General features: G+C 43.8%; 1 protein-coding gene across 2 annotated transcripts in view; it reads left to right on the top strand.

Annotated features, from left to right (window-relative positions):
- Positions 1-27,682, top strand: part of LOC146174606 (putative cytochrome P450 301a1, mitochondrial) — a 70,889-nt gene that overhangs the window by 17,376 nt on the left and 25,831 nt on the right. For both annotated transcript variants that reach the window (XM_084583769.1, XM_084583768.1), the window contains exon 2: positions 21,995-22,235. In XM_084583769.1, coding sequence (XP_084439895.1) covers positions 21,995-22,235 — 241 coding nt within the window. The remainder of the gene's footprint in view (positions 1-21,994; positions 22,236-27,682) is intronic.

Raw genomic sequence — 27,682 nt, 5'->3', positions numbered from 1 at the left:
ATGGCATTGGTTCTAGGAATACCAGGAGGGAGTTAATAGTTGAGTTTGCAGAGCGCAATAACTTACGAATCATGAATACCTTCGTACGGCGAAAGTAAGCGCAGAAAAAAAGGAGACAAACACAAACCCTTTACACCACGTGTCATTTTGTTTTTAAAGTCATCGGTGTTTTTAACGGTCTTAGTCCACCCTATGTTAAACATGGAATTTATTGTTTATTGTTTTATTTTTTATGTTACTTTGGCTCTTTACCTACCACGTGTCAATTTGTTGTTTTCAAAGAGTAAGGTGTTTTTATCGGGTTTAGATCAACCTAGGTTGAACATGGAATTTATTGTAAGATAATATTGCCTTCTGACGTGTAGGGAGCCGCTAGGTGGTGTGACTATGTCCCTATATATTGTGTGTGGATTTCAATGAACGAATCAGTTGCCAGTAGCGCGTTGTCCTGTCTCCTTTCTTGTGTTTGTCTCCTTTTTTGCGCTTGTTTTCCCCGTGCGATCATGAACCAATTAGCCCAGCAACAAGATCTACTTCATGAATACCTTCTTCAGCAAACAGAAGAACCGGAAATGGACATGGAAAAGTCCTAACGGGGAGACTAAAAATGAAATCGACTTCATAATGTGTTCAACCCCCGCCATTATGCAAGATGTAGAGGTCATCGGGAAAGTGCGATGCAGTAACCACAGAATCGTGAGGTCCCGAATTAGCCTAAATCTGAAGAAGGAACGCAACAGAATAGTAAGAAAGAAACCCATCAACGAATTAGCGGTGGGGGGGGGGGGGGAGGGCAGAAGAGTTCAGGATCTCGCTACAGAATAGGTATTCAGCTCTAACCGAGTATGGCGACAATACTCTAGAAGCAAGGAACAATAATTTCAGAGATATCCTTACTGAGTGCGCGGTAGAAGTAGGCGGTAGGATAGTTAGAGAGGATACCGGTAAGCTGTCTAAGACGAAAGATTTGATTAAGAAACGCCAGAGTATGAAAGCTTCCAATTCAACAGACCAGATCGAATTGGCCGAGATATCAAAGCTAATCAATAAGCGCAAGGTGGCCGATATAAGGAAATACAACATGGAGAAAATTGAGCATGCTGTGAAGAACAGGAGAAGCCTTAAAGCGGTAAAGAAGAAATTGGGCATAGGCAAAAACCAGATGTATGCGATAAGGGACAAAGCGGGCAACGTCATCACGAATGTGGACAAGATAATCAAAGTAACCGAGGAGTTCTATAGAGATCTCGACAGTAGCTAAAGTAGTCAGGACCGTAATGAGATTGGCGGTAGAGAAAAACAGTCAGACGTTCCACCGGTTATGAAGGACGAGGTCAAGAAAGCACTAGAAACTATGAAAAGGGGGAAATCAGCTGGAGAGGGTCAGATAACTACAGATTTGCTGAAGGACGGGGGGGATATCGTGCTAGAAAAACTGACCACCCTGTATACGCAGTGCCTGGTGTCATCGACGGTACCGGAACCATGGGAGAATACAAACATTATCCTCATTCATAAGAAAGGGGACTCTAAGGGCCTTAAAAATTACAGACCAATCAGCTTACTGTCTGTTCGTATAAGGTATTTACTAAGGTAATCGCTAATAGAATCAGGACAACCTTAGACTGCAATCAAGCAAAGGATCAAGCAGGGTTTCAGAAACGTTACTCTACTATAACGATGATATCCATACCATCAATCAGGTGATAGAAAAATGCTCGGAATATAACCAGCCCTTATACATAGCATTCATTGATTACAAAAAAGCGTTTGACTCAGTCGAAACCTCGGCGGTCAAGAAAGCACTAGGCCAAGAAAGCACTAGAAACTATGAAAAGGGGGAAATCAGCTGGAGAGGGTCAGATAACTACAGATTTGCTGAAGGACGGGGGGGATATCGTGCTAGAAAAACTGACCACCCTGTATACCCAGTGCCTGGTGTCATCGACGGTACCGGAACCATGGGAGAATACAAACATTATCCTCATTCGTAAGAAAGGGGACTCTAAGGGCCTTAAAAATTACAGACCAATCAGCTTACTGTCTGTTCGTATAAGGTATTTACTAAGGTAATCGCTAATAGAATCAGGACAACCTTAGACTGCAATCAAGCAAAGGATCAAGCAGGGTTTCAGAAACGTTACTCTACTATAACGATGATATCCATACCATCAATCAGGTGATAGAAAAATGCTCGGAATATAACCAGCCCTTATACATAGCATTCATTGATTACAAAAAAGCATTTGACTCAGTTGAAACCTCGGCGGTGATGCAGGCATTGCAAAATCAGGGGGTAGACGAGCCGTACGTGAAAGTGCTGGAAGATATATAGTGGCTGCACAGCAAGCATAGTTCTGCATAAAGAAAGTAACAAAATTTCCATAAAGAAGGGTGTTAGGAAACGAGACACAATCTCCCCAGTACTATTCACAGCTTGCTTAGAGGAAGTATTCAGAGACTTGGAATGGGAGCAGTTGGGGATAAGGGTAGATGGAGAATACCTCAGTAATCTGCAATTTGCTGATGACATTGCCATTGCTAAGCAACTCGGGGGATGAACTTCAAATAATTATTGATGACTTAGACAGGAAAAGTAGAAAGGTAGGCTTGAAAATCAATATGCAGAAGACTAAGGTAATGTTCAACAGCCTCGGGAAGGAACAGCAGTTTACATTAGGTAGCGAAGTACTGGAAGTAGTAGGCGAATATGTCTACTTAGGACAGGTAGTAACCGCAGATCCGGACCATGAAAAGGAAATAACAAGAAGAATAAGATTGGGATGGAGCGCATTTAGCAAGCACTCGTAGATTATGACTAGCAGCTTACCGGTATCGCTCAAGAGGAAAGTATACAACGGTTGCATCTTACCTGTACTCACCTATGGGGCTGAAACGTGGAGGCTAACCAAGAGAGTTCTACTTAAGTTGAGGACAACCCAGAGGGCTATGGAACGAAAAATGGTGGGGGTGACATTAAGAGATTGGAAGCGTGCAGAGTGGTTCAGAGAAATAACTCAAGTTACCGACATTCTAATGGAAATTAAGAAGATGAAATGGACATGAGCAGGACATGTAGTGCGAAGAGAGGATAACCGATGGTCGCTTAGGGTAACAAACTGGATTCCAAGGGAAGGAAAGCGTAGCAGGGGGCGGCAGAAAATTAGGTGGGCGGATGAGGTTAAGAAGTTCGCAGGGGTCAAGTGGATGCAGCTAGCACAGAACCGGGTTAACTGGAGAAATATGGGAGAGGCCTTTGTCCTGCAGTGGGTATAGTCAGGCTGATTATGATATATATATATATATATATATATATATATATATATATATATATATATATATATATATATATATATATATATATATATATATATATATATATATATATATATGTATATATATATATATATGGTGAACACTATCAAGGTTCGTATAGAGACAACATAAATACCGAAGCAAGTGGCAGGGGGACAGCGGCCGATGTAGCTCAGTTGGAAGAGCACCAGACGCGATATTCGGAGGTCGTGGGTTCGGTTCCCACAATCGGCACGTTTTTTTTTCTGCTACTTTGTGTTTAATTATCTTCCCCTAAACAAGATTACATTATTAATTTCTTTGATTATCTAAGTAAACAATAAAAAAAAGAAAAAAAAGGACATAAAGTAACATCCCCTACTCTTTCCTTGGCCTTGGCCTCGCCGACTGTTGGCTTCTTTCCTTCATATATATATATATATATATATATATATATATATATATATATATATATATATATATATATATATATATATATATATATATATATATATATATATATATATATGTATATATGGTGAACACTCTCAAGGTTCGTATAGAGACAACATAAATACCCAAGCAAGTGGCAGGGGGACAGCGGCCGATGTAGCTCAGTTGGAAGAGCACCAGACGCGATATTCGGAGGTCGTGGGTTCGGTTCCCACAATCGGCACGTTTTTTTTCTGCTACTTTGTGTTTAATTATCTTCCCCTAAACAAGATTACATTATTAATTTCTTTGATTATCCAAGTAAACAATAAAAAAAAAAGAAAAAAATGACATAAAGTAACATCCCCTACTCTTTCCTTGGCCTCGCCGACTGTTGGCTTCTTTCCTTCATATATATATATATATATATATATATATATATATATATATATATATATATATATATATATATATATATATATATATATATTGTCACGCACTCAATACGTAACGGAGGTGTAGGCTTGTTGGTAATGCGACGCCGCATGAAAGTAATCGTAGGCACAGAGACGAAGGAGTTCTTCAATACCAGCAGCTGTAAACAATCATTTTTGTCTGGTCAGCACGGAGGTGCAGCTTTTTACATTAGCAACTGCATAGTGTACAAAGTGCGCTTTGATATAAAAATACCTGGTGAATAATGGGACTCCTTATATATTGAAATTGTACCGAATCCTACATCCTTAAATGTGCCCCACAGCAGTGGTGCAGTGGTTAAGACGCTCGACTGCTGCTCCAAAAGCTGCGGGATCGAATCCCGGCCTCGGCGGCCGCTTTTCTCTGCACACGACAAGCAAAGCGCCAGTGTGCTGTGCGATGTCTGTGCACCTCAAAGAACCCCAGATGGTCGAGATTTCAAGAGTCCTCCACTACGGCGCCTCTCATAGCCTGAGTCGCTTTGGGACGTTAAACCCTACCAACCAAAGCAAACATCCTTAAAAGTGTGATGCCACATAAAAAGAATCGAAGTTGTAGTAGGGGTAATCTACTAATCACCACAAAATAAGAAAGATAACTTTATCAATGAACTTGACGTGTTGTTAAGCGCTGATCTTACGTATGATATTCGTCTATGTTTAATGGGCGACTTTGACACCGATACACTAAACTGTGACTCGAGCAGCTATGCATGCATGTTGAAGTACTGACAAACCACGGCATTCAGTGGCTAATTGAGCAACTACAAACAGATAATTCGATCATATATCATTACTAGTCACCCAAGCTAGAAATTCACAAACGAAACGACATCATGTGACATCTCAGATGACGTGGTTGTTTTTTCTCTTGCACCAACGTCAGGGCCACAACTCAGATATAAGATGAACATCTCCGTATTTCCACGACACTAATTTCATTCTGTAATTCTTATTACCCGAGCCCTAAGAGGATATTTATAATCTTAATTAAGTCGATAGCAAATTCATATAATCGGTAGATATCTTGCTACAACATATTAAATCTGGTACAACTCAAAGAGGAATATCAAAAAGGAACTAATAAAAAGCCATAGATACCCACGGTCTTTTAAAGTCTATCTTGCACAAGAACAATATGTTTAAAAACTTAGAGCAGCCTCATAATAATTCTTTGTTGCAGCATTATAAACCGAACAAGAACATACCCCGAAAATTATTTTGAATCAAAAGTAACACAAGCCGCGGATAGCAGGGATGCAGCGTGGAAATTCAACGGGCCGGCTCTAAACAATCATCATCATCTGGACTATACCCACTGCAGGGCGAAGGCCTTTCCTATATTCTTCCAACTAAACCGGTCCAGTGCTAGCTGCATCCACTTGATCCCTGCGAAATTCTTAACCTCATCTGCCCAATTAATTTTCTGCCGCCCCCTGCTACGCTTTCCTTCCCCTGGAATCCAGTTTGTTACCCTAAGCGACCATCGGTTATCCTCTCTTTGCACTACATGTCCTGCTCATGTCCATTTCTTCTTCTTCTTAATTTCCACTAGAATGTCATTAACTTGAGTTATTTCTCTGACCCACTCTGCACGCTTTCTATCTCTTAATGTTACCCCTACCATTTTTCGTTCCATAGCCCTCTGGGTTGTCCTCAACTTAAGTAGAACTCTCTTGGTTAGCCTCCACGTTTCAGCCCCATAGGTGAGTACAGGCAAGATGCAACTGTTGTATACTTTCCTCTTGAGCGATACCGGTAAGCTGCTAGTCATAATCTGCGAGTGCTTGCCAAATGCGCTCCATCCCAATCTTATTCTTCTTGTTATTTCCTTTTCAGGGTCCGGATCTGCGGTTACTACCTGTCCTAAGTAGACATATTCGCCTACTACTTCCAGTGCTTCGCTGCCTAATGTAAACTGCTGTTCCTTCCCGAGGCTTTTGAACATTACCTTAGTCTTCTGCATATTGATTTTCAAGCCTACATTTCCACTTTTCCTGTTTAGGTCACCAATCATTATTTGCAGTTCATCCCCCGAGTTGCTTAGCAAGGCAATGTCATCAGCAAATCGCAGATTACTGAGGTATTCTCCATCTACCCTTATCCCTAACTGCTCCCATTCCAAGTCTCTAAATACTTCCTCTAAACAAGCTGTGAATAGTACTGGGGAGATTGTGTCTCCTTGCCTAACACCTTTCCTTGTAGGAATTTTGTTACTTTCTTTATGCAGAACTTTGGTTGCTGTGTGTGTGTCCCATATATATATCTTCCAGCACTTCCCCGTACGGCGCGTCAACACCCTGATTTCGCAATGCCTGTATGACCGCCAAGGTTTCTAAAGTCAAATGCTTTTTCTTAATATGTATAAAGGCTGGTTATATTCCGAGCATTTTTCTGTCACGTAGTTGATGGTATGGATATGATCGATAGTAGAGTATCCTTTCCAAAAACCTGCTTGATCGTTTGCTTGGTTGCAGTACAAAGTTATCCTGATTCTATTAGCGATTAGTTTAGTAAATACTTTCGTAACAGTCAGTAAGCTGAATGGTCTGTAATTTTTCAAGTCCTTAGCGTCCTCATTCTTATCAATTAAGATAATGTTTGCGTTCTTCCATGGTTACGGTACAGTCGACGACACCAAGCACTGCGTATACATGGTGACCAGTTTTTCTAGCAAGATATCCCCGCCGTCCTTCAACAAATGTATAGTTACCTGATCCTCTCCAGCTGCTTTCCCCTTTTTCATAGTTTCTAATGCTTTCTTAACTTCGTCCTTCGTCACTGGCGGAGTGTCTGAAAAAGCCTTTGACTTTGCTGAAACCTCGGCGGTGATGCAGGCATTGCGAAATCAGGGGGTAGACGAGCCGTACGCGAAGGTGCTGGCAGATATATATAGTGGCTGCACAGTAACTATAGCTCTTCATAACGAAAGTGACAAAATTCCCCTACGGAAAGGTGTTAGGAAAGGAGACAGGATCTCCATAATACTTTTCACAGCTTGCTTAGAGGAAGTATTCAGAGACTTGAAATGGGAGCAGTTAGGGATTTAGATGGATAATACCTCAGTAATCTGCGATTTGCTGATGACATTGTCTTGCTAAGTAAATTAGGAGATGAACTGCAAATAATGATTGGTGACCTAAACAGGAAAAGTGGAAATGTAGGCTTGAAAATCAATATGCAGAAGACTAAGGTAATGTTCAAAAGCCTCGGGAAGGAACAGCAGTTTACATTATGTAGCGAAGCACTGGAAGTAGTAGGCGAATATGTCTACTTAGGACAGGTAGTAACCGCAGATCCGGACCCTGAAAAGGAAATAACAAGAAGAATAAGATTGGGATGGAGCGCATTTGGCAAGCACTCGTAGATTATGACTAGCAGCTTACCGGTATCGCTCAAGAGGAAAGTATACAACGGTTGCATCTTACCTGTACTCACCTATGGGGCTGAAACGTGGAGGCGAACCAAGAGGGTTCTTCTTAAGTTGAGGAGAACGCAGAGGGCTATGGAAAGAAAAATGCTAGGGGTAACATTAAAAAATAGGAAACGTGCAGAGTGGGTCAGAGAAATAACTCAAGTCACTGACATTCTAATGGAAATCAAGAAGAAATGGGCATGGGTAGGGAAGGACATGTAGTGCGAAGAGAGAATAACCGATGGTCGCTTAGGATAACAAACTGAATTCCAAGTGAAGGAAAGCGTAGCAGAGGGCGGCAGAAAGTTAGTTGGGTGGATGAAGTTCGCAGGGGTCAAGTGGATGCTGCTAGCACAGAACAGGGTTAATTGGAGAAATATGGTAGAGGCCTTCGCCCTGCAGTGGGTATAATCATGATGATGATGATGAATCTTATTATTGTATTGACTTATTTGCCTACTGTAGAGGTCAATGTAAACCTCCTATGCTACTTTGACCATCTTGTCCCTATTCGAACATTGCCCGCCTTGTCTCTTATCGCATACATCTGATGGTTGCCTATGCCCAAGTTCTTCTTCATCGCTTAAAGGCTTCCCCCGCTCTTTACAGCATGTTACATTTTCTCCTTTCTATACTTCCTTATATCGACCACTGTGCGCTTATTGATTAGTTTTGATATATTTGCCAATTCTATCTGGTCTGTTGGATTGGAAACTTTCATACTTTGGCGTTTCTTAATCAAATCCTTCGTCTTCTTAGCCAGCTTACCGGCATCCTCTCTAACTATCCTCTACGCCTTCTTCTACAGCGCCCTCAAAAATAATATCTCTGAAATTATTGTTCCTTGCTTCTAGGCTAATGTCGTCATCCTCGATTAGAGCTAAATATCTATTCTGTAGCGAGATCCTGAACTTTTTTGCCCTCCCCCTCACCGCTAATTCGTTGATGAACTTCTTTCTTACTAATCTGTTTCGTTCCCTTTTCAGATTTAGACTAATTCGAGACCTTATCATCATGTGGTGACTGCATCGCACATTCCCGATTACCTCTACGTCCTGCACAATGGTGGGGTTAGAACACATTAAAAAGCCAATTTCATTTTTAGTCTCCCTGTTAGGGCTTTTCCATGTCCACTTCCGGTTCATCCGTTTGCTGAAGAAGGTGTTCATGATTCTCAAGTTATTTCGCTCTGCAAAGTCAACTAGTAACTCCCCCCTGTTATTCCTAAAGCCAATTCCATAGTCACCTACTGCCTAGTCTCCTGCCTGCTTTTTTCCTACCTTGGCATTGAAGTCGCCCATTAGTGCAGTATACTGCGTCCTACCTTTCCGCATTGCCAATTCTACATCTTCATAGAAGTTTTCAACTGCCTGGTCATCATAACTACATGTAGGTGCATAGGCCTGTACAACGTTCAGATTATACGGCTTATTAATCTTAATTACGAGGCCTGCCACCCGCTCAATAATAGTATAGAATTCATCTATATTACCCGCTATATACTTATTGACAATGAAACCTACCCCTAGTTCTGGCCTCTCCGGTAAACCTCGATAACACAGTACATCTCCATGCTTCAGTACAGTATATGCCTCATTCGGCCTCCTAACCTCTAAGCCCTTATCACATCCCATTTCAAGCCCTCTAGTTCCTCTAACAGCACTGCTAAACTAACTTCACTAGCTATAGTTCCAGCGTTAAGCGTTGCCAGGGTCAGTTTCCAATGGCGGCCTGTCCAGTGGAGCCAGAGATTATTTGCACCCCCCGCTGCGTCGCAGGTCTGACCGCCGCTGTGGTCAGTTGCACCGCAGCCGCTGGTGACTGAGGGCCTGTGTTCTGTAGGACTAATCATGGAAGGTTGTGGCCAATTACTGCACCAGAGTGGCCAATTCCTGTTCTGGTGAGTGAGTTCGATGCCGAAGGTGTTCACCAGCATCAGGTCGCACCCCAAACCTGTTCATGCAATTCCATCGACACGCGGATTCTTTTTTTTTTTATTCCGGTGGAGAATTTCGCGGCACTGGGATTCGAATCACGGTCTGAACAATGACGCCCACAAAAAACGATACCGGCACTATGTACACGGTCGTCCACTTCTACCTTGAACACCGCTCTGCGTGGCCAGCGCTCCGCGGAGCGCCTCTCGCGGGTGCCTGGGGAACGAGCGCGCAAGCGCAGTGACAGCTGTAGGTGGGGCCTCCGCTGCGTCGTCTGCTTAAGCGGCGGCTCCGCCAAGGCGCGCCTTGGCGGAGCCGCCGCTTAAGGCCGCTGTACGGTCACTATTTGGGCGCTGCGCCCGTCCGCTCGAGGACGCATCCGCCAGGTCCTAACAATGGGGCGGACGGAGGCATGCGTCCTCCGCCCGGCTGCCGCACAGAGTTCGTCAACTTCAACTTTTGTCGCATGCGTTCTGGAGGCGCATCGCAAGCTCCTCCTACTTTTTCAAAGATGGCCGCCGACCGAGCGTAGGCGAAACAAGGCCTAGGCGGACGGTGCCTGTCGATGAAACATAGACTTCATGTCGCTATTGCTCGTTTATTACGATTATTCAAAGCGACTTGGAAGTTTGCCGTGCCATGTGCACAAGCATCGAGTGACAGTTCCCCCAGTTGAGTTGGCCTGCACCGAGTTGACGAGTGGCCGACAAACCTACGGAAGATGTACTACTGCTACACAGTTGCGGTGCCTCGACGTGTTTATTTGGAGCCGTTTGTGATTGCTGCAGGATTTTCACGGACAGCATCAAGAAGCAGCTCCCCGCAGTGAATTAATTCCCTGTGCGCGTATACAGTTTCATAGCAGCGACAGTTAGTGGGAGTGTAGCGAAAGTGATACGTTCGGAACGACTGCTGTTTTGCCAAGTTGGTGAAATCGCCTGCATACGACGAGTGAAAAGCTCACTGCGCACGCTTTGTTTTCCGAATGTTGATATGAATTTTGAGCTGTGCTAGTCGCATTCATTCGTCTGCGTGCAGCGATCGCGAGCATACGATGTTCGTGTTACGTGCCGATAACTGATATCAATCGTGTTTCGTGTATGTAGAACTGCCGTGGGTGTGAAGTGCCCTTTCTGAAAACTGTGTTTTACGTGCGCGAAACGATTTTGGCTGCACGGAGAAGCGTCGGGAAGCCGGCACCAATCTGCTGCTTGATGCTTTGTGCAGTATGTTTGCGATGGTTGCTTGTTATCGTTGCTTCGTGTGATGTCTTGACAGATGTGTTTATTGGGATTAATCGTTGTACTCCGAATGCTCTCATTACTACCGTGCGCGGACGGCATTGTTGTTAGTGTTCTTGGCCTCTTTATATATAGGTATGAGTTGTGGGCACACAACCACGGCGGGCTTGTAACAAAGTTTTAGTGCTGATAAAAAAAAAACAAAAAAAAAAACAACGTATGCTTGTTGTGTGAATGGAACGATTACCGTAGAAATGGCTAAGAAAGCTAAGAAGGTGTGTAAGATTTTTTAGGACAAGTGTAATAGATTGGGCAGTGTTATATGGTACAGGAAGAAAAGTACAGACACAATCTGAAATGAAATGCCATCTTATGTGTTATTCAGTTTCCCCATTGGAGCAGTATAAGGTTAGAAGGATGGAAGTTTTCTGCACATTGTGCAGGACAGTCCTCATGATATTCTCATAAAAAAAAAAAACTCGCACTGTGAGCCATAATAATAAAGAGTGAGAGTACCTGCAAGCAAGATCTCAGTAGAAAACCACTTGTACGAAAGTGTATAGAGCTCCATGGATTCAGCTTTATCATGTGGCTCACAGAGCATAGTGTGAACCTTGGGGTGCAAATACATGGCACAAGGCAAATGTTTACATCTGGCATGCCTTAAGCTGCATGCACTAACTCTTCATGAGAGTAGAGTGATGAATTCTGGTACTCTCAAGTATGACTCAAGGAGCAAATATTTTAGGGATATTCATAGCAGAAATTAATGAGTAGAAGGTATGTAACACGGTCACACAAACACTTTCGATCCTCATTGAACTCGATCTGCATTCAACTCGTGCAATCGTGCCCGAGCCAGCTTGGATCGAAGCTGTTTCTGAGCGCTCTTGAGTTTTGAAGCACATCCGAGAGCGGACGTTGCCACCCTCGATGTCACCTAACGCACACGAAAGAAGCTTCTCAGTTGTCATTCAAAACGGCCGTGCAGCACCGGATACTTCAATGCTTCCTGAAAACCTCAATGAAGATCACAAGTGTTCGCGTCGCAGAGGTATAAGAAAGCATGTAATTTCAGACTGAGTTTTCTAAGAAATGGGTTGCTACCACAGTTCTTTCAAGTGCATTACAATGAAAAACCAAAGGTATATACAGAAAATAGCATCTCTTAAGCTTTTGTACTCTCAAGACAGGCAGTTTGCACATATAAGCACTTCAGACGTCACGTGAAATCCTGTGAACAGCTGACCAGCGGCATTGTTTTGCAATATACATTTTCCTCATTGTCTTATGAACAGGCAAAAAAAAAATGCTTTTCATAATGGCAATAACATGCACCTATTATTTGCTGCAGATTTCCTGCTCTCATTGATTCATTTTTTTTTTAATTTTTACTTCTTAATTATTTCGTGGTTGAAATTGCCTACAAGTATTTGATTCGTTTGAAAAGCTCACTACACATATCTTGCATTCTGAATGCTGAAATAAAGTTCGATCTGTGCAGGTAGTCGCATTTGTTCCTCCCCCTGTAGTGACCATGTATGCACGGCTTTTTCCCTGCAACGTGTCCATCATAAATATTAATTGTGGCTCGTGTGTACTGTGCCTGAAAACAGCCTTGGGTGCGATGTGACCTTTCTGGAAACTATTTTGTATCAATGAAATGATCTCCACTGTCTGCTTTCTGATGTGACTACAGAAGCATCGGCACCACTCAGTGGCTTGATTCTTCATGAAGTATAATTCTTGCAATTATAGCTAGATTATAGCAAGCCTGTCTTGTCTGTGCCGCGTCTTGTTCTGATTAATCGTTATATTGTGGGTGCTGGGTATCATGATGGTGTGCCGACAAATCTGTTAATTTTCTTGTCTCTCTGAAAAGGGTACATATCTATGATGGGTACCGAGGGTTTGGGGCTGAGCCAAAAACAAGAGAGATTCATGTCCCAATAGAGCACATGCCGTGTCATCAACTTCTGTCGTTCTATCCTTAGCTCAACAGAGCAAGATGCCACCAAATTAATGGCTAAGAAAGATGGTAAGGCCCATTATAAGACTATAATGAATTGGGCAATATTATGATGCAGAATAAAAAAAAATGTAAATCTGAAAGGAATTTTCAACTTGGCTAAACATTCTTCCAGTTGCAATGATACAACAATATACAGGTACTTGCACACTTTTACCAGGGCAAGGCCCTTGATCACACTGAGGGGAAGACGAATTCAAATAACAAGCTGCAACTGAGCAAGATGAATTTTCAAACAAGTTTCCTTGAGACTAAACCGTAAAGGTTCGATAGTGTCAACCCTCTACAGCATGATAATTCGGATAGAATCCCGTCGCACAACCACATTACCTTGCATTGCCTTGAGCTGCATAAAGTGATGCTTCTTGAGAATGTTAAATGCTACTGCTTAGTGCAGCAAGAAAATGGAAATTACTTGGCAAAAAACCAAATGTTGAGGAGAACCAGAATGGGGAGGATAAACATTTATTTTCTGGCTTCAAAGACCACTATACTGGTAACAGATGCGAGATGCTACAACTGGGGATATGCATATAACAGCTTAAGTTTGCTGCTACAGACAGGCAACATTCATTTTTTGTTCATGGTTCATGTTCACGGCTTCAACCAGAGCAGTGCAGCATTACTATCAGGCAACACAAACAGCTTGAAATCTCAAAAAAGCCATGTTACACACACCTAAAATCACTGGAGTGCTTCTAAGTACTCCACAGATATGGTTGTCAAGTGAAAATTTATGCAGTTGCATCAGCATGTACCTAATTAGCAATCTCGGACTGACCGAAAGCTTAGTGCGCTTCACGACTCTGAAACACAGCACCTTACAGCATGTTATGTGTCCTCTCAGAGCAATGTACTTCTCTTTCCCTGTTGAGCTCAGTGGCTATTTTTATAATGTCCCCCTAAATGAAGCTGTCACTGTATACACCCATTGCAAGGACCCCTTTGTATGGAAAATTCCACAGAGCCTGTCTCCACATGCAACACTGCACAAGTGTGAAGAAGTGAGACTACAGTACAAGGCTGCATGCTTGAAGAAAATACAATTGTAATGAATGAGCAAGAGTAGTGCTTTGCCAACTTATCTATTTATTCAATTTGTCGGGGCGGCGCAGTGGTTACGGCGCTCGACTACTGTTCCCAATGACGCGGGATCGAATCCCGGCCTCTGCGGCAGCTTTTCGGTGGAGGCGAAAAGCAAGGCGCCTGTGTGCTGTGCGATGTCAGTGCACGTTAAAGAACCCCAGGTGGTCAAAATTTCCGGAGTCTTCCACTACGGCGTCTCTCATAGCCTGAGTTGCTTTCGGACGTTAAACCCCACAAACCAACCAACCAACCAATTTGTGATAGAAAAGAACCCAGCAATATAGTCATCCACACTGCTCAAAGGCAAAACAGCATTGTCTGCTAGTCTACAAGGTGCAATCATCACTATTATATTTTGTGTATACCACTGTGTATCACTGCTGCATTACAACAGTACCCCCCCCCTTCTCATCTACTTGGGGACTACGCATTAAAGCAGACAGGATCTCCCAAGTGTGAAACTGCATGGACTAGTTTCTATCCAGCTTTAAGGGGAACAAAGTGGAAACAAAAAGCATAAAAACAAAGCGCACATGAAGCAGTAGCGCTGGCCAATGTTATTCGACGCAGCCCAAAGGCCTGGAGAGTGAATGAAGGGAAATGACAATGGCAGAGAAGGAAATGAACACACTACAGCGCATGTAGGAACGCATCCACAAAGCTTCACAGGAATTTGTGCATGATCCTGGAAACATCTAAAAAGTAACATTGAAACACAGACAAAAAAAATAAAATCAGGAATGCATATAGAAACCTACACGCATCTAACATGGGACAGGATGACGCATCATGCAGCATGAGCTCTTCAGGCGAGCAGAATCTGGTGGGGCGATCTAAACTAAGGGCTATTGAACCAGGCACAGACTGGAACCTTCCAGTGGCAGTGAAGCGAGGGCGCCGTTATGCATTCAAGAAATAGTAACCCAGCATAACATGATCAATAAAACGGCACAAGAACACGATCACTGGAAAAGAAGAGGGATTGAAAGGCGCTCTTTCTTTCCATCTTCTTTTCCTGTGATCATGTCCTTGCGCCGCTCAAATGGTCAGTGTGAACCAACTAGCATTACAGCAAGTACTACAAGCATGAAATGGTCAGCACATGTAGCATCCTAGTGGCATGTTTCCATTGCAAGGCAGATGCTGTTTGAGTTACTAAATGGCACATATGGATGAGTTGCGAATGACTATTACATATGCATGCATTCTCTGGTAGGTATGTAAAGCCTCACTGGTCCATACATTTACATTCAATGCTTTTGTAGAGACAGACTCCCTGACGAAGGATCCTGCAGCGGTTGACCAAAGCATGAAATGTGTTTTTTACGGTACACCTGCTGCTTGGTGATATTGTAAAATGACCCAGAAGCCTCCATATGTGCCTCTAAATACACAAAATTCAGTGAGATGAGCAATCCAAAACACAAAGCTACATTAGATGGGTTTTTAAGCATAGGTAGCATTGAGGAAAAAAAACACTGCCAGTTTCAGTTGATTAAGCAAATAAGTAAGTATACAAAATGCAACCATAATTTCAAACGGTTCGATGGTGGGCATAGCCAGCATTTTTTTAATCAGTCTCAAACAGGCCAGGTGATTGTAAACAGTCAATAAAAGCATTTTTCTTGGATTGACAAGATTATCCAGCAGCTTTCTCACTATATGCAATTATAATATTGACCTAGTAAACATCTTGCAGTTCAGTGCTGCTTTCCTTGCCTCTCTGTCTTAGCATTCGTTACTTGTTACGCGAGCCACCAAGTATAAAACATCTGGGTTTGCAAGGCATTTAGCCTCCCGTGGCAAGGACTCCTAACATCCACACACACTCAATTTCTTCCATTTTTCTTTTTTTTTTTGACAGTTCAGAGTTCCAAGCACAGTTTTCTTTCTCAGAAGAGTATTGAATTCTCAGAGGGGATATTTTATTCGATATCACAAGGTGCAGTTTTGTCGTCACTCTTTTGGAGAACTGCACTGTGTTTACATGCCACTACAATTGGTTTCTGTTCTTTGAATTGTATGAGGAAATGTGTATTCACTCCACGATGAACTTGATGTATGGGCTTGCAGGATAGTTATGTAAACAAAGAAAAGGACTCGGGTAGGTAAGTACACTAGTCATAGAAGTATAGTATTTCATGTTCACAGACAAGTCAAAATTCCATCAAGTCTGCATGCTGTCCTGGCAACTAAGTGACATGCCATTACACTTGGTCACTGTTTTACAATTAGCCCCTAGACAGTTTTTCTCTACAAGTGGGGACCCTTAGCTGATGCAAGGCAGTGGGCGCTAAGTATTTCTTGATCCCAACTGACCGCTCCGGCCATGCACTATTACTCTGTCGTGCAGTGACGCGACTTTTCAGTGCTTACTGTTAGCTGAATTGTTTTTAAGTATGAAAAACAGTGAAATAAAACTACAACAGACGAATAAAACACTCATTCCACACAAAACATCCAATATATACATATTTGTACTTAGAATAGTCATTTCATATCATGCAATGTTTCGAAAACTTTATGGACTCTTCCTCAGCAGCAGCACAATTGTGCCATAATTCTTGTTTATTTGTGCTCAGCACTAACTGTACAAATATTTCACTTGAAATTTGACTGGTAAAGGCTGTCTCAATTGGTAACAATTCTTTTCAGTACATGCCGCAGCTGAGTAGCTTGAGCTGTGTTGCATGTTAACACTCAATCGCCAGATTTCATTTGCTACTTTCTGTGTCTGAAATGACAAAAGCAGTGCACACACATGAAGCCTAGGAAGACCAAATGGCATAGGTCAAGAAAAGGAAGTGTATGCTGCACTTGACATGAAGGCACTTATTAATATAGGCAGCACAGAGATGGAGAAACTAGTATTACTTACTGGGGGGCATGCGAATTGTAGTTTTGCCAACCAAACTGATTATGAATAGCATAGTCTTGCTGCTGAATCAAATATGAGTAGTGCTGAAAACCAAACTGAATACAAATAAACTAGTTGAGCAGATTTTAAATGTGTTTGAAGAAGTAAACACATTGAATTTTAGAGATAATTTGAAAATGCACGGTTTGAATCATTTGCTATGATATGGATACCATAACAAATAATTCCATGCAGTTTTAAAGATTTGTTACTGTCATGAACCTCGACACATTTTCTGCGTGCAAATGCATCTCATATGCAACACCACAGCTGTATGTTGCAGCCAGAAATGAGGATTACGTGGCGAAATGTACGCCACTAGGAAATTGCTACCACCGGGGAGAACCGCACGGAAAACAGTGCTTCTGTACATGTTACAAATGATGTGCATGTTTGTTTATGCTTTGCAGTCTATTTTCTCACAGTAAAACAGGCGTGTTGTAAAATGTGTTTAGGCTGTAATTTCGGATGAAAACATTAAATTGCCAGCTCCTGCATCTTTGCCGCGAGTGCTATACCGAAGTGAACGCGCGAACACAGGCAGGGGAGGTATGAATATATACATTTTACCTTTCAATGTATACGTTCGGGAGTACTTAAAAAATTCGTGCCGTCTTCTCCTCATACTAACCTAAACACACCAAGTAGACGGCGAAAGCAGGTGCCGTTGGGGCATATGCGTGCGTCTACGCTGTTGCTGGATGATTGCATCGCCGGCGACTTAATCGCTCTACTAATGGTCAGTTCATACTGTTTCTGCTGTAATGCGGGGGCTCAATAACTCTACAGCTAGGTGCAAATTAATTTGATAGCCGACGATCGAGAGCCACCGTGAAGAGGAAAAGTTTCCCCAAACCAGCGCCGCAGCCGTGATATGCAGCGTTTCGACGTTCGAAGCAGCGCGCGCCGGGCGCGCCAATCAGAGCGCTGGAGAAATCCGCCACCCAAAAGATGCCCAAAAGTGACCGTATAGCACCCTATGCGCCTCCCGTGCCGAACGCGTCCGCCAGCTGGCGGAAGGCGGACGAGCGCAGCGCCTCTAAAAACGACCGTACGGGGGCCTTTAAGCAGACGACGCAGCGGAGGCCCCACCTACAGCTGTCACTGCGCTTGCGCGCTCGTTCCCCAGGCACCCGCGAGAGGCGCTCCGCGGAGCACTGGCCACGCAGAGCGGTGTTCAAGGTAGAAGTGGACGACCGTGTACAGATAAAGACATTATAATCAATGAAATGTTATTAGCCAACGAATTTAATCGACGCTTCTCCAACCTCCCTTCTTCTGAGACCATTTCTAATTATAGTAACAATCAGAAATCAAGAGTAATGCATCTTCCTTGCTTCTTAGCAACATCAGTGTAGTTGGCGGTGTATATTATCACTAAAAAACAACTGTTGTCACGATGATATTTTCACTAAAATTCTCAAGGCAATTCTTAGTCATGTATCACCGCCCTTGTGTCATATAACAGATGTTTGCTTCCAGTGAGGTGAATTCCCTTCTGCACTAAAAATATCCAAAATACACTGATATCTAAGAAAAGAGACAAACTGAAAGTATGGAGAATTCCCGTCCTATATCTATTTTATATCTAGGGTTATAAAAAGGGCTCTTTTAAAACGTGTGAAGGCTTTATTCCTGGAGAATAATTTATTGTACGCTCACTATGGGTACGTAGAAGGAAGATTGACTGAAACCTTTTTGTTACGTAAACGTCACGAAACATTCCGTCAAAATATAGAAAAAAAGGCTTCTCACCACGGGCACATTCACTGATCTAAACAAAGTTTTCGGTTCATTATATCACATGTTACTGCTTGATAAACTAGAAAGATATACTGTACTAGGTGTCCCGCTAAGTTAAGAGTTTCTTGACAAACCGACCTCGAATGTGTCGTCAACAGCAAACCATCAGAACTAATAAACACTAATATTGGAGTCCCTCAATGATCAGTATTATACCGGTTTCTATTCATGACACATATTACTGACCTACCATGATCCCCTTCGCGGCATTGTACACTACACGCCGATGTCACTAACACATCCACAGCATCTGAAAATGAAACTGTGCTAGACAGAACTGCTAAAAAAATTTTGGCGAAAATTTCTTTGTGGTTAGTGCTAAAAACTAAGACCAAACTCATCTAAAAGCAATTGCATAATCTCCTTTGTGCAAAAAACACGCGTCTCTATAACAGAGCCTTTTAATAAACACCACCTGTCTGGAAAATGTTAGCGAATCAAGAAACCATTAACGACCATTTAATATGGCACTAACATCTGCAGCAAGTATGCTCAAAAAATTATAGAAATTTACCGGTACTGTACAGGTTACGGCATTTCTCGAAAACATTAGTGACAATCTTTAACTCATCTGTTCATTCACATATCGTTTATTCACTTCCTGGCATATGGTTTAACACATAGAACTACGCTTTATCCATTAACGGTTGCGCAGAACGCTGCTCTGCGTATTATATTATTTTTGAATAAACGACAATCTGTTCATTTTGCATATCTACTACTGCATATTCTACCCTTCGATCACAGATTTCATCCCCGTGTTACCTGTTTAATGTTTAAATTCTTGAGAAATATGACCAGTTGTCCGTCAGTAGTAATTCAGCAATTGTTAACATTACCCACACTACGCGCTAATCTGCAGCTACGTTCCTACTTCCACATATTAGACCTAATTACAATGCGTTTTCATTTGCTTGTACTACAATTATTAAAATATTAAAATAATATTTACTACCAAGGGTTTAAAGGTGCATTAAAACATCTTGTCAATAACTTTAATGTAGCGCCGCCGGGGTGGCGCAGTGTTTACGGCGCTCGACTACTGTGCTCAAGGAAGCGGAATCGAATTTCGGCCTCGGCGGCTGCGTTTCGAGGGAGGCGAAACGGAGTGGCGTCCGTGTGCTGTGCGATATCAGTGCACTTTAAAGAACACCAGGTCGTCGAAATTTCTGGAGTCCTCCACTACGGTGTCTCTCATAGCCTGAGTCGCTTTGGGACGTTAAACCCCGCAAACCAAACCAATAACGTTAGTGTATTATATTGTACTTTTTTTAGTGCATTACTTCCACTCCCGAAGACTTGAAATCATACCTTCTGTTTTCTCTGTTGTATAAGGTCTGCTCCAGACTCACTGCTAATAACTTGCATTGATTTATCGAATTATTAATAATAAGAGCACTTCTCATCATTCCAACTGGAGTTCTGGGACTCTAACTGAATATCCACCAGGTTGTGTATGTATTTGATGAAATAATAAATGAAAAATTGAAACTGTCATGTTTTCTGTTGGAACTTTCTGCATTTTCCTTTACCTCACCACGGTCTGCAGTAATACACGGAAAACATATATTAGTAATATTTGAGGATTTGCCAATTCCCATTTAGGACCCTGCTGTGATTCTACCTTTGCAGGATCAATTTTGGAAATTTCAATTTGTAGGCGAAATTGATATGAGTTCAGCTGAGAACATTACTTGAATTATAACATCGCGCAGTCAATGCTCCGTGTAATTCACAACATTCGGGCATAAATCAACCCGTCAGCAACATTTTCTGGCTGCGGGAAGTTACTGTTACACATTACAACTTACTAAATTACACATTGTTGCCAACTAGTCTGCTAGACCCTGTACGCATCCTGGAAGGCGTCGTCAGGAACCTCGCTTAAATTCTTTGTCAGGCGGTTCGGATTGCTCTGATGTTGCCAAACCGAACTCCTTTAAGTTCGCTCTTGATTCTAGGAAACCGGGAGAAGTCTGGCGGAGCAGGCCTAAAGAGGGCCTGGGGCAATGTCGCCAACTTGCGCTTGACCAGAAACGTCTTTATAGGAGGAGAAAAGTGTGGCTGGGAGTGTTGTCGTTGTGCAACTTCCAGATGTTGGCGATTTCCTTTCGGAGAACTGTTTCGCCCAATCTCTCGAGCACCTCCAAGTGGTAGATAGAGATGATTGATTGGCTTTAGTTTTGTGAAGTACACTGTTGACATCAAACTGAAGCACACCATTTGCATTATTTTCACTTGCCACTGACTCATTCTTGCACTCTTGGGGCGAGGGGACTATATGGTTTGCCATTAGGAAATTTGGCGCCTTGTCTCAGGGTCCCACTCAAATAGTCGAGTTTCTCCAGCAGTAATGACACTGTTCAAAAAATAAGGTTCACTTTGCAAGCGTTCCAAAAAGTCAGCTCACGGTAACCACTCGGTTGTTCTCGTGGTCGTCAGTCAGGAATTTAGGGTCAAGCATGGCGCACAATGGCCGCATGTTTCAATTGTCGCTTATGTAAGACAATTATTCGGCTTTGAAATATTCTGCCCCTGATGCTGAAGAAAGAGGACGACAACCATGTTCAACGCCTGACGGTCAGAAAAGACCACGACGACAACGCTCGCTCCGACGCTCGCGCGTGTGCTGACACGACTGATCGCCGAACATTCCTATGACTGTTCACGGCGTAGCGCCCTGTGCAAGGCCTTCTATTACCCTTACAATGTCGTGCACGGGGATTTTTTGGAACAGTGAGAGCCGCTGCTATCAACAGCACACTCGTTGGACAGTCGATGTTCAAACAAGCGCGAACACGAGACACATTTTCATCACTTTTGCTCTAGAGCGGAAATTATTATCTACCTTTTCTCGGCCAGCCTTCCACCCTAAACCTTAAGAATATGACAAAGCAGCATTCCAGTAACATTGTGGAATAATTTGGTAAGTGTTAGCGAGACTTACCTAGTTTATCACAGAACTTGATCACATCGGATGCCATCGCACGTCGTAACCAGGGCAGTATCAGTAGGTCGACGAAAACAGCTATTCTGACGCTCGCAGAGCTTGGCATAGACTGCATTAAGCAGTGATTAAAGGTTGAAGCCCCCCCCCCCCCTCCCCTCAACCAATCTGAGCGCGGTAGAATGACAGCAGCGCCCGAAAGAAAAATAAAATAATTGCATTACTTTCCCCACACAGCCTGTATATCCTTTACCTATCCATCAATCGTTTGGAAATACTATGGTGTATGGTGCAGGGCCTCGTATGAGAGGTTAATACGCCAACGCAACACTCCTTGCTCGCGCAAAGCGCGTTTGTCGATGTCCCTTTACCAGACGTGCATGGGGACAGACTGACGAACGCCGACATGGCACGCAGGTCGCTACGACGTCCGTGACTCGAGCCAGGCGGCGTGGGACATCCACCGGCGGATGGGCCCCATCGCGGCCGAGCAGCTTCCCGGCCGCCGTGTACTGGTGCGCCTCTTCAGCGCCGACGACATCCGGACGCTGTACCGAGAGGAAGGGCGAACGCCACGTCACGTGGGCGCGCTGCCGCTCAAGCTGTACCACATAAGCCGGAAGGGCAAGTTCTTCGCAAACGACGGGCTGCTGCACGCGTACGTAACTGGACGACTCAGACGAGCCATGTACCACGATAGCCATAAATAGGTACAGTCTTTGTCAAAAGTGTAGAGCCCAGGGGGTCTGCTTCTGAGCCGCTTCATGCGGCTTGCAATGCGTATACAGTGTTCCGAATCTCTTGATGGTAAGATTTTTTGTCGTACCCTCTCTAATGGGAAGAACCTCCACTAACGCTAAATCAGCGCCGCTACGCGGCTCAAAAGCAGACCCTCCGGGCTCTACACTTTTGACAAAGACTGTACCACGACGCTGGGTTCAAACGCATGTTCTTCAATGACGAATAGCAGTGAATTATAGCGCACAACAGCTGAATATTCGCAGAATACCGCTGGAACAAATTGACGTGCTTTCTCTGTTCTCCTTTTGCACGCAGGGATATTTACGATGATCTGATTGTGCACTGATTAGGACTTAGCTAAGTATTAGGAATGCGAGACAAGCAGCTCGTGCTTTGTGTTTCCCGAGGGTGGCTTCTTTAGAATTTCTTGCATTATTTGGTAATGTTAAACAATAACAGCATTTGTTACATTACAGTAATTAGCTTCAGTCATTAGCTAATTAGCTGTTAGCTTCAGTCATTCAACATTTCAAAGCTGCTGTTCATTCCTCTACCGCTCTAGAATGTTCTAGGCCCTGCCTAAGGCAATTCAGAGCAGCCTGTACCATTCGTTATCACTTAGTATGCCGTTAAACTCTCTATTTACAGCATATAAGGGTGAATATAAAACGTAGGAAATAAGAAGATGGATCCCTGCGCTGTCGTCACAGCTTGGTCGCACTTGAACTGCTTGAAAGCTGATACTACCTAAAGATAACACTAGCGGATGGCGTTCGATATAGGGCGGCGTCTCCCGCCAAACTCGATTAGATCTGTCGCGCAGAGTTTTTATCATAGGAGTATAATCGCCTTTTCGACTGCGCTCTGCTCTAATCCATAGGAGGCAAATGAACACACATATGTGCATGTAGAGCGGATATTAGACGAATACAGCGTAAAGCGTACGCTATAATTAGGAGTTATAGCATATCACGACGCGGTCCCGCGTGCTACTAGCGCTCACGCTTTAATTGTTCCCTATACTCGGCTGGCCTGCATGCGACCGTCCAGCATGTGACGCCATCTGCAGCCTGCAAGGCGATCTGGGCCTGCACAGCGGAACGTGAGGTGGCCAATCACGGTAGCGGATCATGATTTCCTGTAACACTTTATTATTATTTAACCTTTACACTGTAACCACGACGTGATATGCACCGACACGCGACGAGGGTACTTGTAGCATGGATCAGCGCACAGCACTAGACAGTCGTGTAATGGGAACACTGGAAAAAGGCGAATGCGCTGCCGCTATATTGACACTGGTAGTTGATTTGGTTATAAATTACTAAATGCGCCAAAAAGCGGTAGAAGGTGGTGGAAATACCTAGGTGAACGCGGTTTATTGAATCATCTACATTTGAGCACCGGAGGAATACTGCTCCTCTACTAAAATATTTCTTTTCCTTAATAGCCTAGGGAAGCACATTACAGATACAAAATAAATGAGAAGAGGTTTGCTGACACATTTCGGTTTCTTCGTTTTTTATGGCAGGCGATGCGTTTTATGGTCCGGCTTTCGATTTATTTCGGTGCTTGACAGACCACACTGTCGAGCATTTCGCATACACATTGCATCAAACTTCCTTCTTAGCTAACTTGCTTTAGTTACACTTGTTCACTGGCACAGGCACATTTCAGTTCGCCCACTGTGCCCTCTTAGCATGCCGACGCCTACGGCCGCAGTCGGTCTATATGATCTGAATATTTCATACGAGTGCACTGTGTGATAAAGAAAGCACTTGAGAAATGACATAGGTAAGGCACAAACCAAGCTGTGTGTCACATGACCAAGTGTCATGCGAGTACAGGCCGGGCGTCTTCATTCGTTCTTTTATGGTCGACCGCGAAACAGACAGACTTGTTTCATTCCTGTCCCTTTTGCGATAGAATCAGCCATGCGACGACCAACGGTCTTCGGGTTAAACTCAACATCTGCACCTTTTTCACGCGATACGCAGGAATAGTACACAAAACTGTAGTGACGATGCGGGAATACGCAGCAGTTTTCTTTTTTTTTTTCAAGCATTACAATTCACGGCTAATGAGGCGAGTGAGCGGGCGGCAACTGCAATATCTACTCGAATCAGAGCCTACGCCGTCGGCCATTACGGTATCATGGTGGAAAGTACGTACCTTGGAGAAGCGTTGCTGCAGTTGGTAAATGTTTGTATGCGTAATCATGCCCCGCTGCTCTGACTCTGCAACATAGTGTACAGTGTGTTAGAGGTGTCGTATATATGTTATATGTGGCACAAAAAAAAATAAAATAATCGCATTTTATTGCGAAAGCAATACTAGTTGCACTTTCAAGCCTTCGCGTGACCCGACCGCAGTTACGTCTTACCCACGTGACGCTGTGACGTCACACTCCATGTGACACACGGGCTGGCAGGAGCTGCCAACTTGGGTCTCTCGTTTCAAATGGAACGGTTATGTCGGAATCAGCCTACTGGGACCCTGGCGTTCACGCTACCCCTATAGACCACTAAGGCACGTTCATATGGGTTGGCTAAAGCGGGGCTTTATATGGGGGCAGAGGAAGAAGAAAAAAAGGAGAACGCTCGGTCACCCGCAGCTAATGCTTTCGCTCAATATTTGGTTCAGTAGCGTTGAACCCTAGTAATTTTTTTTTATGTCCACCGCCGTACTCAGACCATGCGCTCAAGATCGCCACGAGCCTGCAACGTTCCTTCCAGATTGCAAGATAGCCAAAGTTTCGGTGCGGATATGTGCATCGTTCGCCAATCAATTTATAGCAGCCCAAATAAATGGGGAAGACGAAATACTACACAAGCAACAACGGTATCCCTATAGCTGTCTTTTTATTGTGTTCCTTAATTTTAGTTATTTTTCATGGTGTTTTAAATTTTCTGCCGAATCAAATGCTCACGTAGAAAAGCCTGCGACCAATGCTGTTGCGGTTTGCAGGGGACATGGATGCTTGAGCTATTTCTGCTCGAGGACCATTGATGAGTCCATGTAATGAGGGACGTGAATTTACTACTTCCCAATATTCTAACATCTGACGCGAAGCGAATCGTTTGAATCTAGGCAAGTCATCTGATGCTGCAAATACTCTGCCGCGCGTTGTGGTTACATCCACTTGTCAACACATATGCACTCTAGAGCGGTGACGGTTAACGCGTTTTAGAAGTGAAAAATACTTAGTGGGCGTTCTCTTCCACCCTGTCTACGTTGTTTCCCTGCATTTTCTATACAACACTCTATAAGCGCTTTCACAACCACTTGTTTTTAAACGTCTTAAAATGAATAATATCAGCTTAAATTTATTTTCACTTATAGCACAGCCTTTGTGAGCTTCCCTTAGGCAAGATTGTTAATCCTCCTTTTTATCTGCTTGCAGCGCTGCTAGTCCGCGGACTTTGCTTAGGTCACTTGAGTTTTCTGGCTGGAGACGATACGTTTGGCTTCGGATGTCCCAGTTATATCGTCAATAATCTACATAGTGCGATTCACAACGCACTTACAGCCTACGGCCACCGTGTAAGATTTATCTTTTTTGTGTGGCATTTGTAATGAAAATTGGCAGTGGCTTAACTCAGCTAAGTCAGTACATACAAAGCGAAAGCAGTAGTTGGTCGCGAATGAGACCGAATCGTTTCACTGTTCGTGATCTTGTCGCAACTTCGCCGCCGTGCGTCGTCGCTTTGCAAGTCTCTCTTCTCGCTCTTGGGAAATTTCCTTTGCTCGTTTAGCTCTCTCAACTTCACTTTTTTTACGTGACGTTTCTTCACGGCGACTGATGTCGGCAGGATGGGTATATTCGGCTTGTAAGCGAGCGTAGCGAGTGCGCACTAAGCGTTGTTGCCTAATCCATGGCATAGCACCCCAAAACTCGTCGCCATTTTCAGCGTATATATACGCCTTCGCAAGCGAACGGCTGCTCCACGGCTTATATTCCTCGCTGCGGCGCAGCAGCCGAAGAGCACAGCGCATGCGCAGTGAGGCGCATAGCTTAGTGATGACGCAACGAGCAGCGCTCGGCCCAGATCGTCGATATGCACCGGTACGGATGAAATTTGCCAGTTGTGTGGAGAAGAAGCAGGTATGCAATCTAGAATAGGCGAAGCAGCATAAGAAGAGGAATGGAGTGCCGCCCGCTCCTCGCACCCCACGTGAGAAGAAGCGGACTTCAAGCATGCCGATGCACGCGGTTGAAGGTCAAGCTGCGGCTTACGCAAAACGCGCCTTAAAAAGCTATCACCTAAAAAAAAAAAAAAAAGTGGAGCGGCTGTATGTCGTGAGCGCGCAAAAGTGTGACCGCGTGCTGCTTGCGGAAAGCTGGTCGGCAGCTGTCTAGCCAATACTGGACACTGCCAGTCACGAGAGAGGGTTCAGACACTGCCGGCACCATCCGGCGCTGCGAAAAATGAAGCGAAATTTAGTGGACACTCAGGCTTCGCCTTTAAGGGCATAAGGCAACAACACTGACGCTCACATAAACAGTACCTCCGCTTGAGCACCCTCATTCGCGTACGTTTCTACCTACCCAATCACTTACCCCATGAGTTGCTCTTCTATTTGCTCACATTTGTAGATTAGAGCACTGTAGCGAGTTTTCATACCTTGTGTTCGATTCCCGTCTCACCATCTGAACTGAAACACCATAGTTATCAGCTCCTGCCAAATCAGCGATGCCACTTTCTCTCATGACGCCACATAACACCAAGACCAAGTCACTCCCTGCCGTATCTCAGGAGAACTACCAGCTATCGGAGATATCACACCGATTTCTTGCTCACTGTGCAGACAACACTGACATCGGGAACACTGTGTGTGGTTTGTGGAAAACAGATCCTTTAACGCTGTCACGGTTAAAAATCATGCCGACGGTTCTCACGAGGAAAAGGAAAATAAAAACCTCAGAAACGCTGACGCGCACGGGAGGCAACATTCTGGGAAGACTGCACACGCCCCAACGGCACCTGCTCTAGTTTTTCTGGCATAATGCTCAATAATTCCTTCCCGTCTAGGCTTGGTCTTCCGGCAAACGCTAAAGCTTCCCTTCGCCTCACTTCCCAACGAAAAAAAAAAAAAAAAAAAAAAAAAACGCCCGTACAGTAAGAGGCCACGTCTCCTCCAGAACCAATTGGCTGCAAGGTAGCAAACAATATAAATGATCGTGGTCACTATTTTTGTAGAGCTCAAAAAAAAAAAATAAGCACGTACAATAAGGGGCTACATCTCCTGCAGAACCAATCGCCTGCAAGGTGGCAAACAGTACAATCGATCGCTGTCCCTACTTTTTGTACAGCTAAGAAATATTACAATTCACTAATCAAAAATTAGCTGTGGTTAGTTTGT

This window comes from Amblyomma maculatum, chromosome 11 (genome assembly GCF_055883805.1).
Source record: "Amblyomma maculatum isolate TAMU_Amacu chromosome 11, ASM5588380v1, whole genome shotgun sequence".
NCBI lineage: Eukaryota > Metazoa > Arthropoda > Arachnida > Ixodida > Ixodidae > Amblyomma > Amblyomma maculatum.
This window is presented reverse-complemented; position numbering and strand designations above follow the sequence as displayed.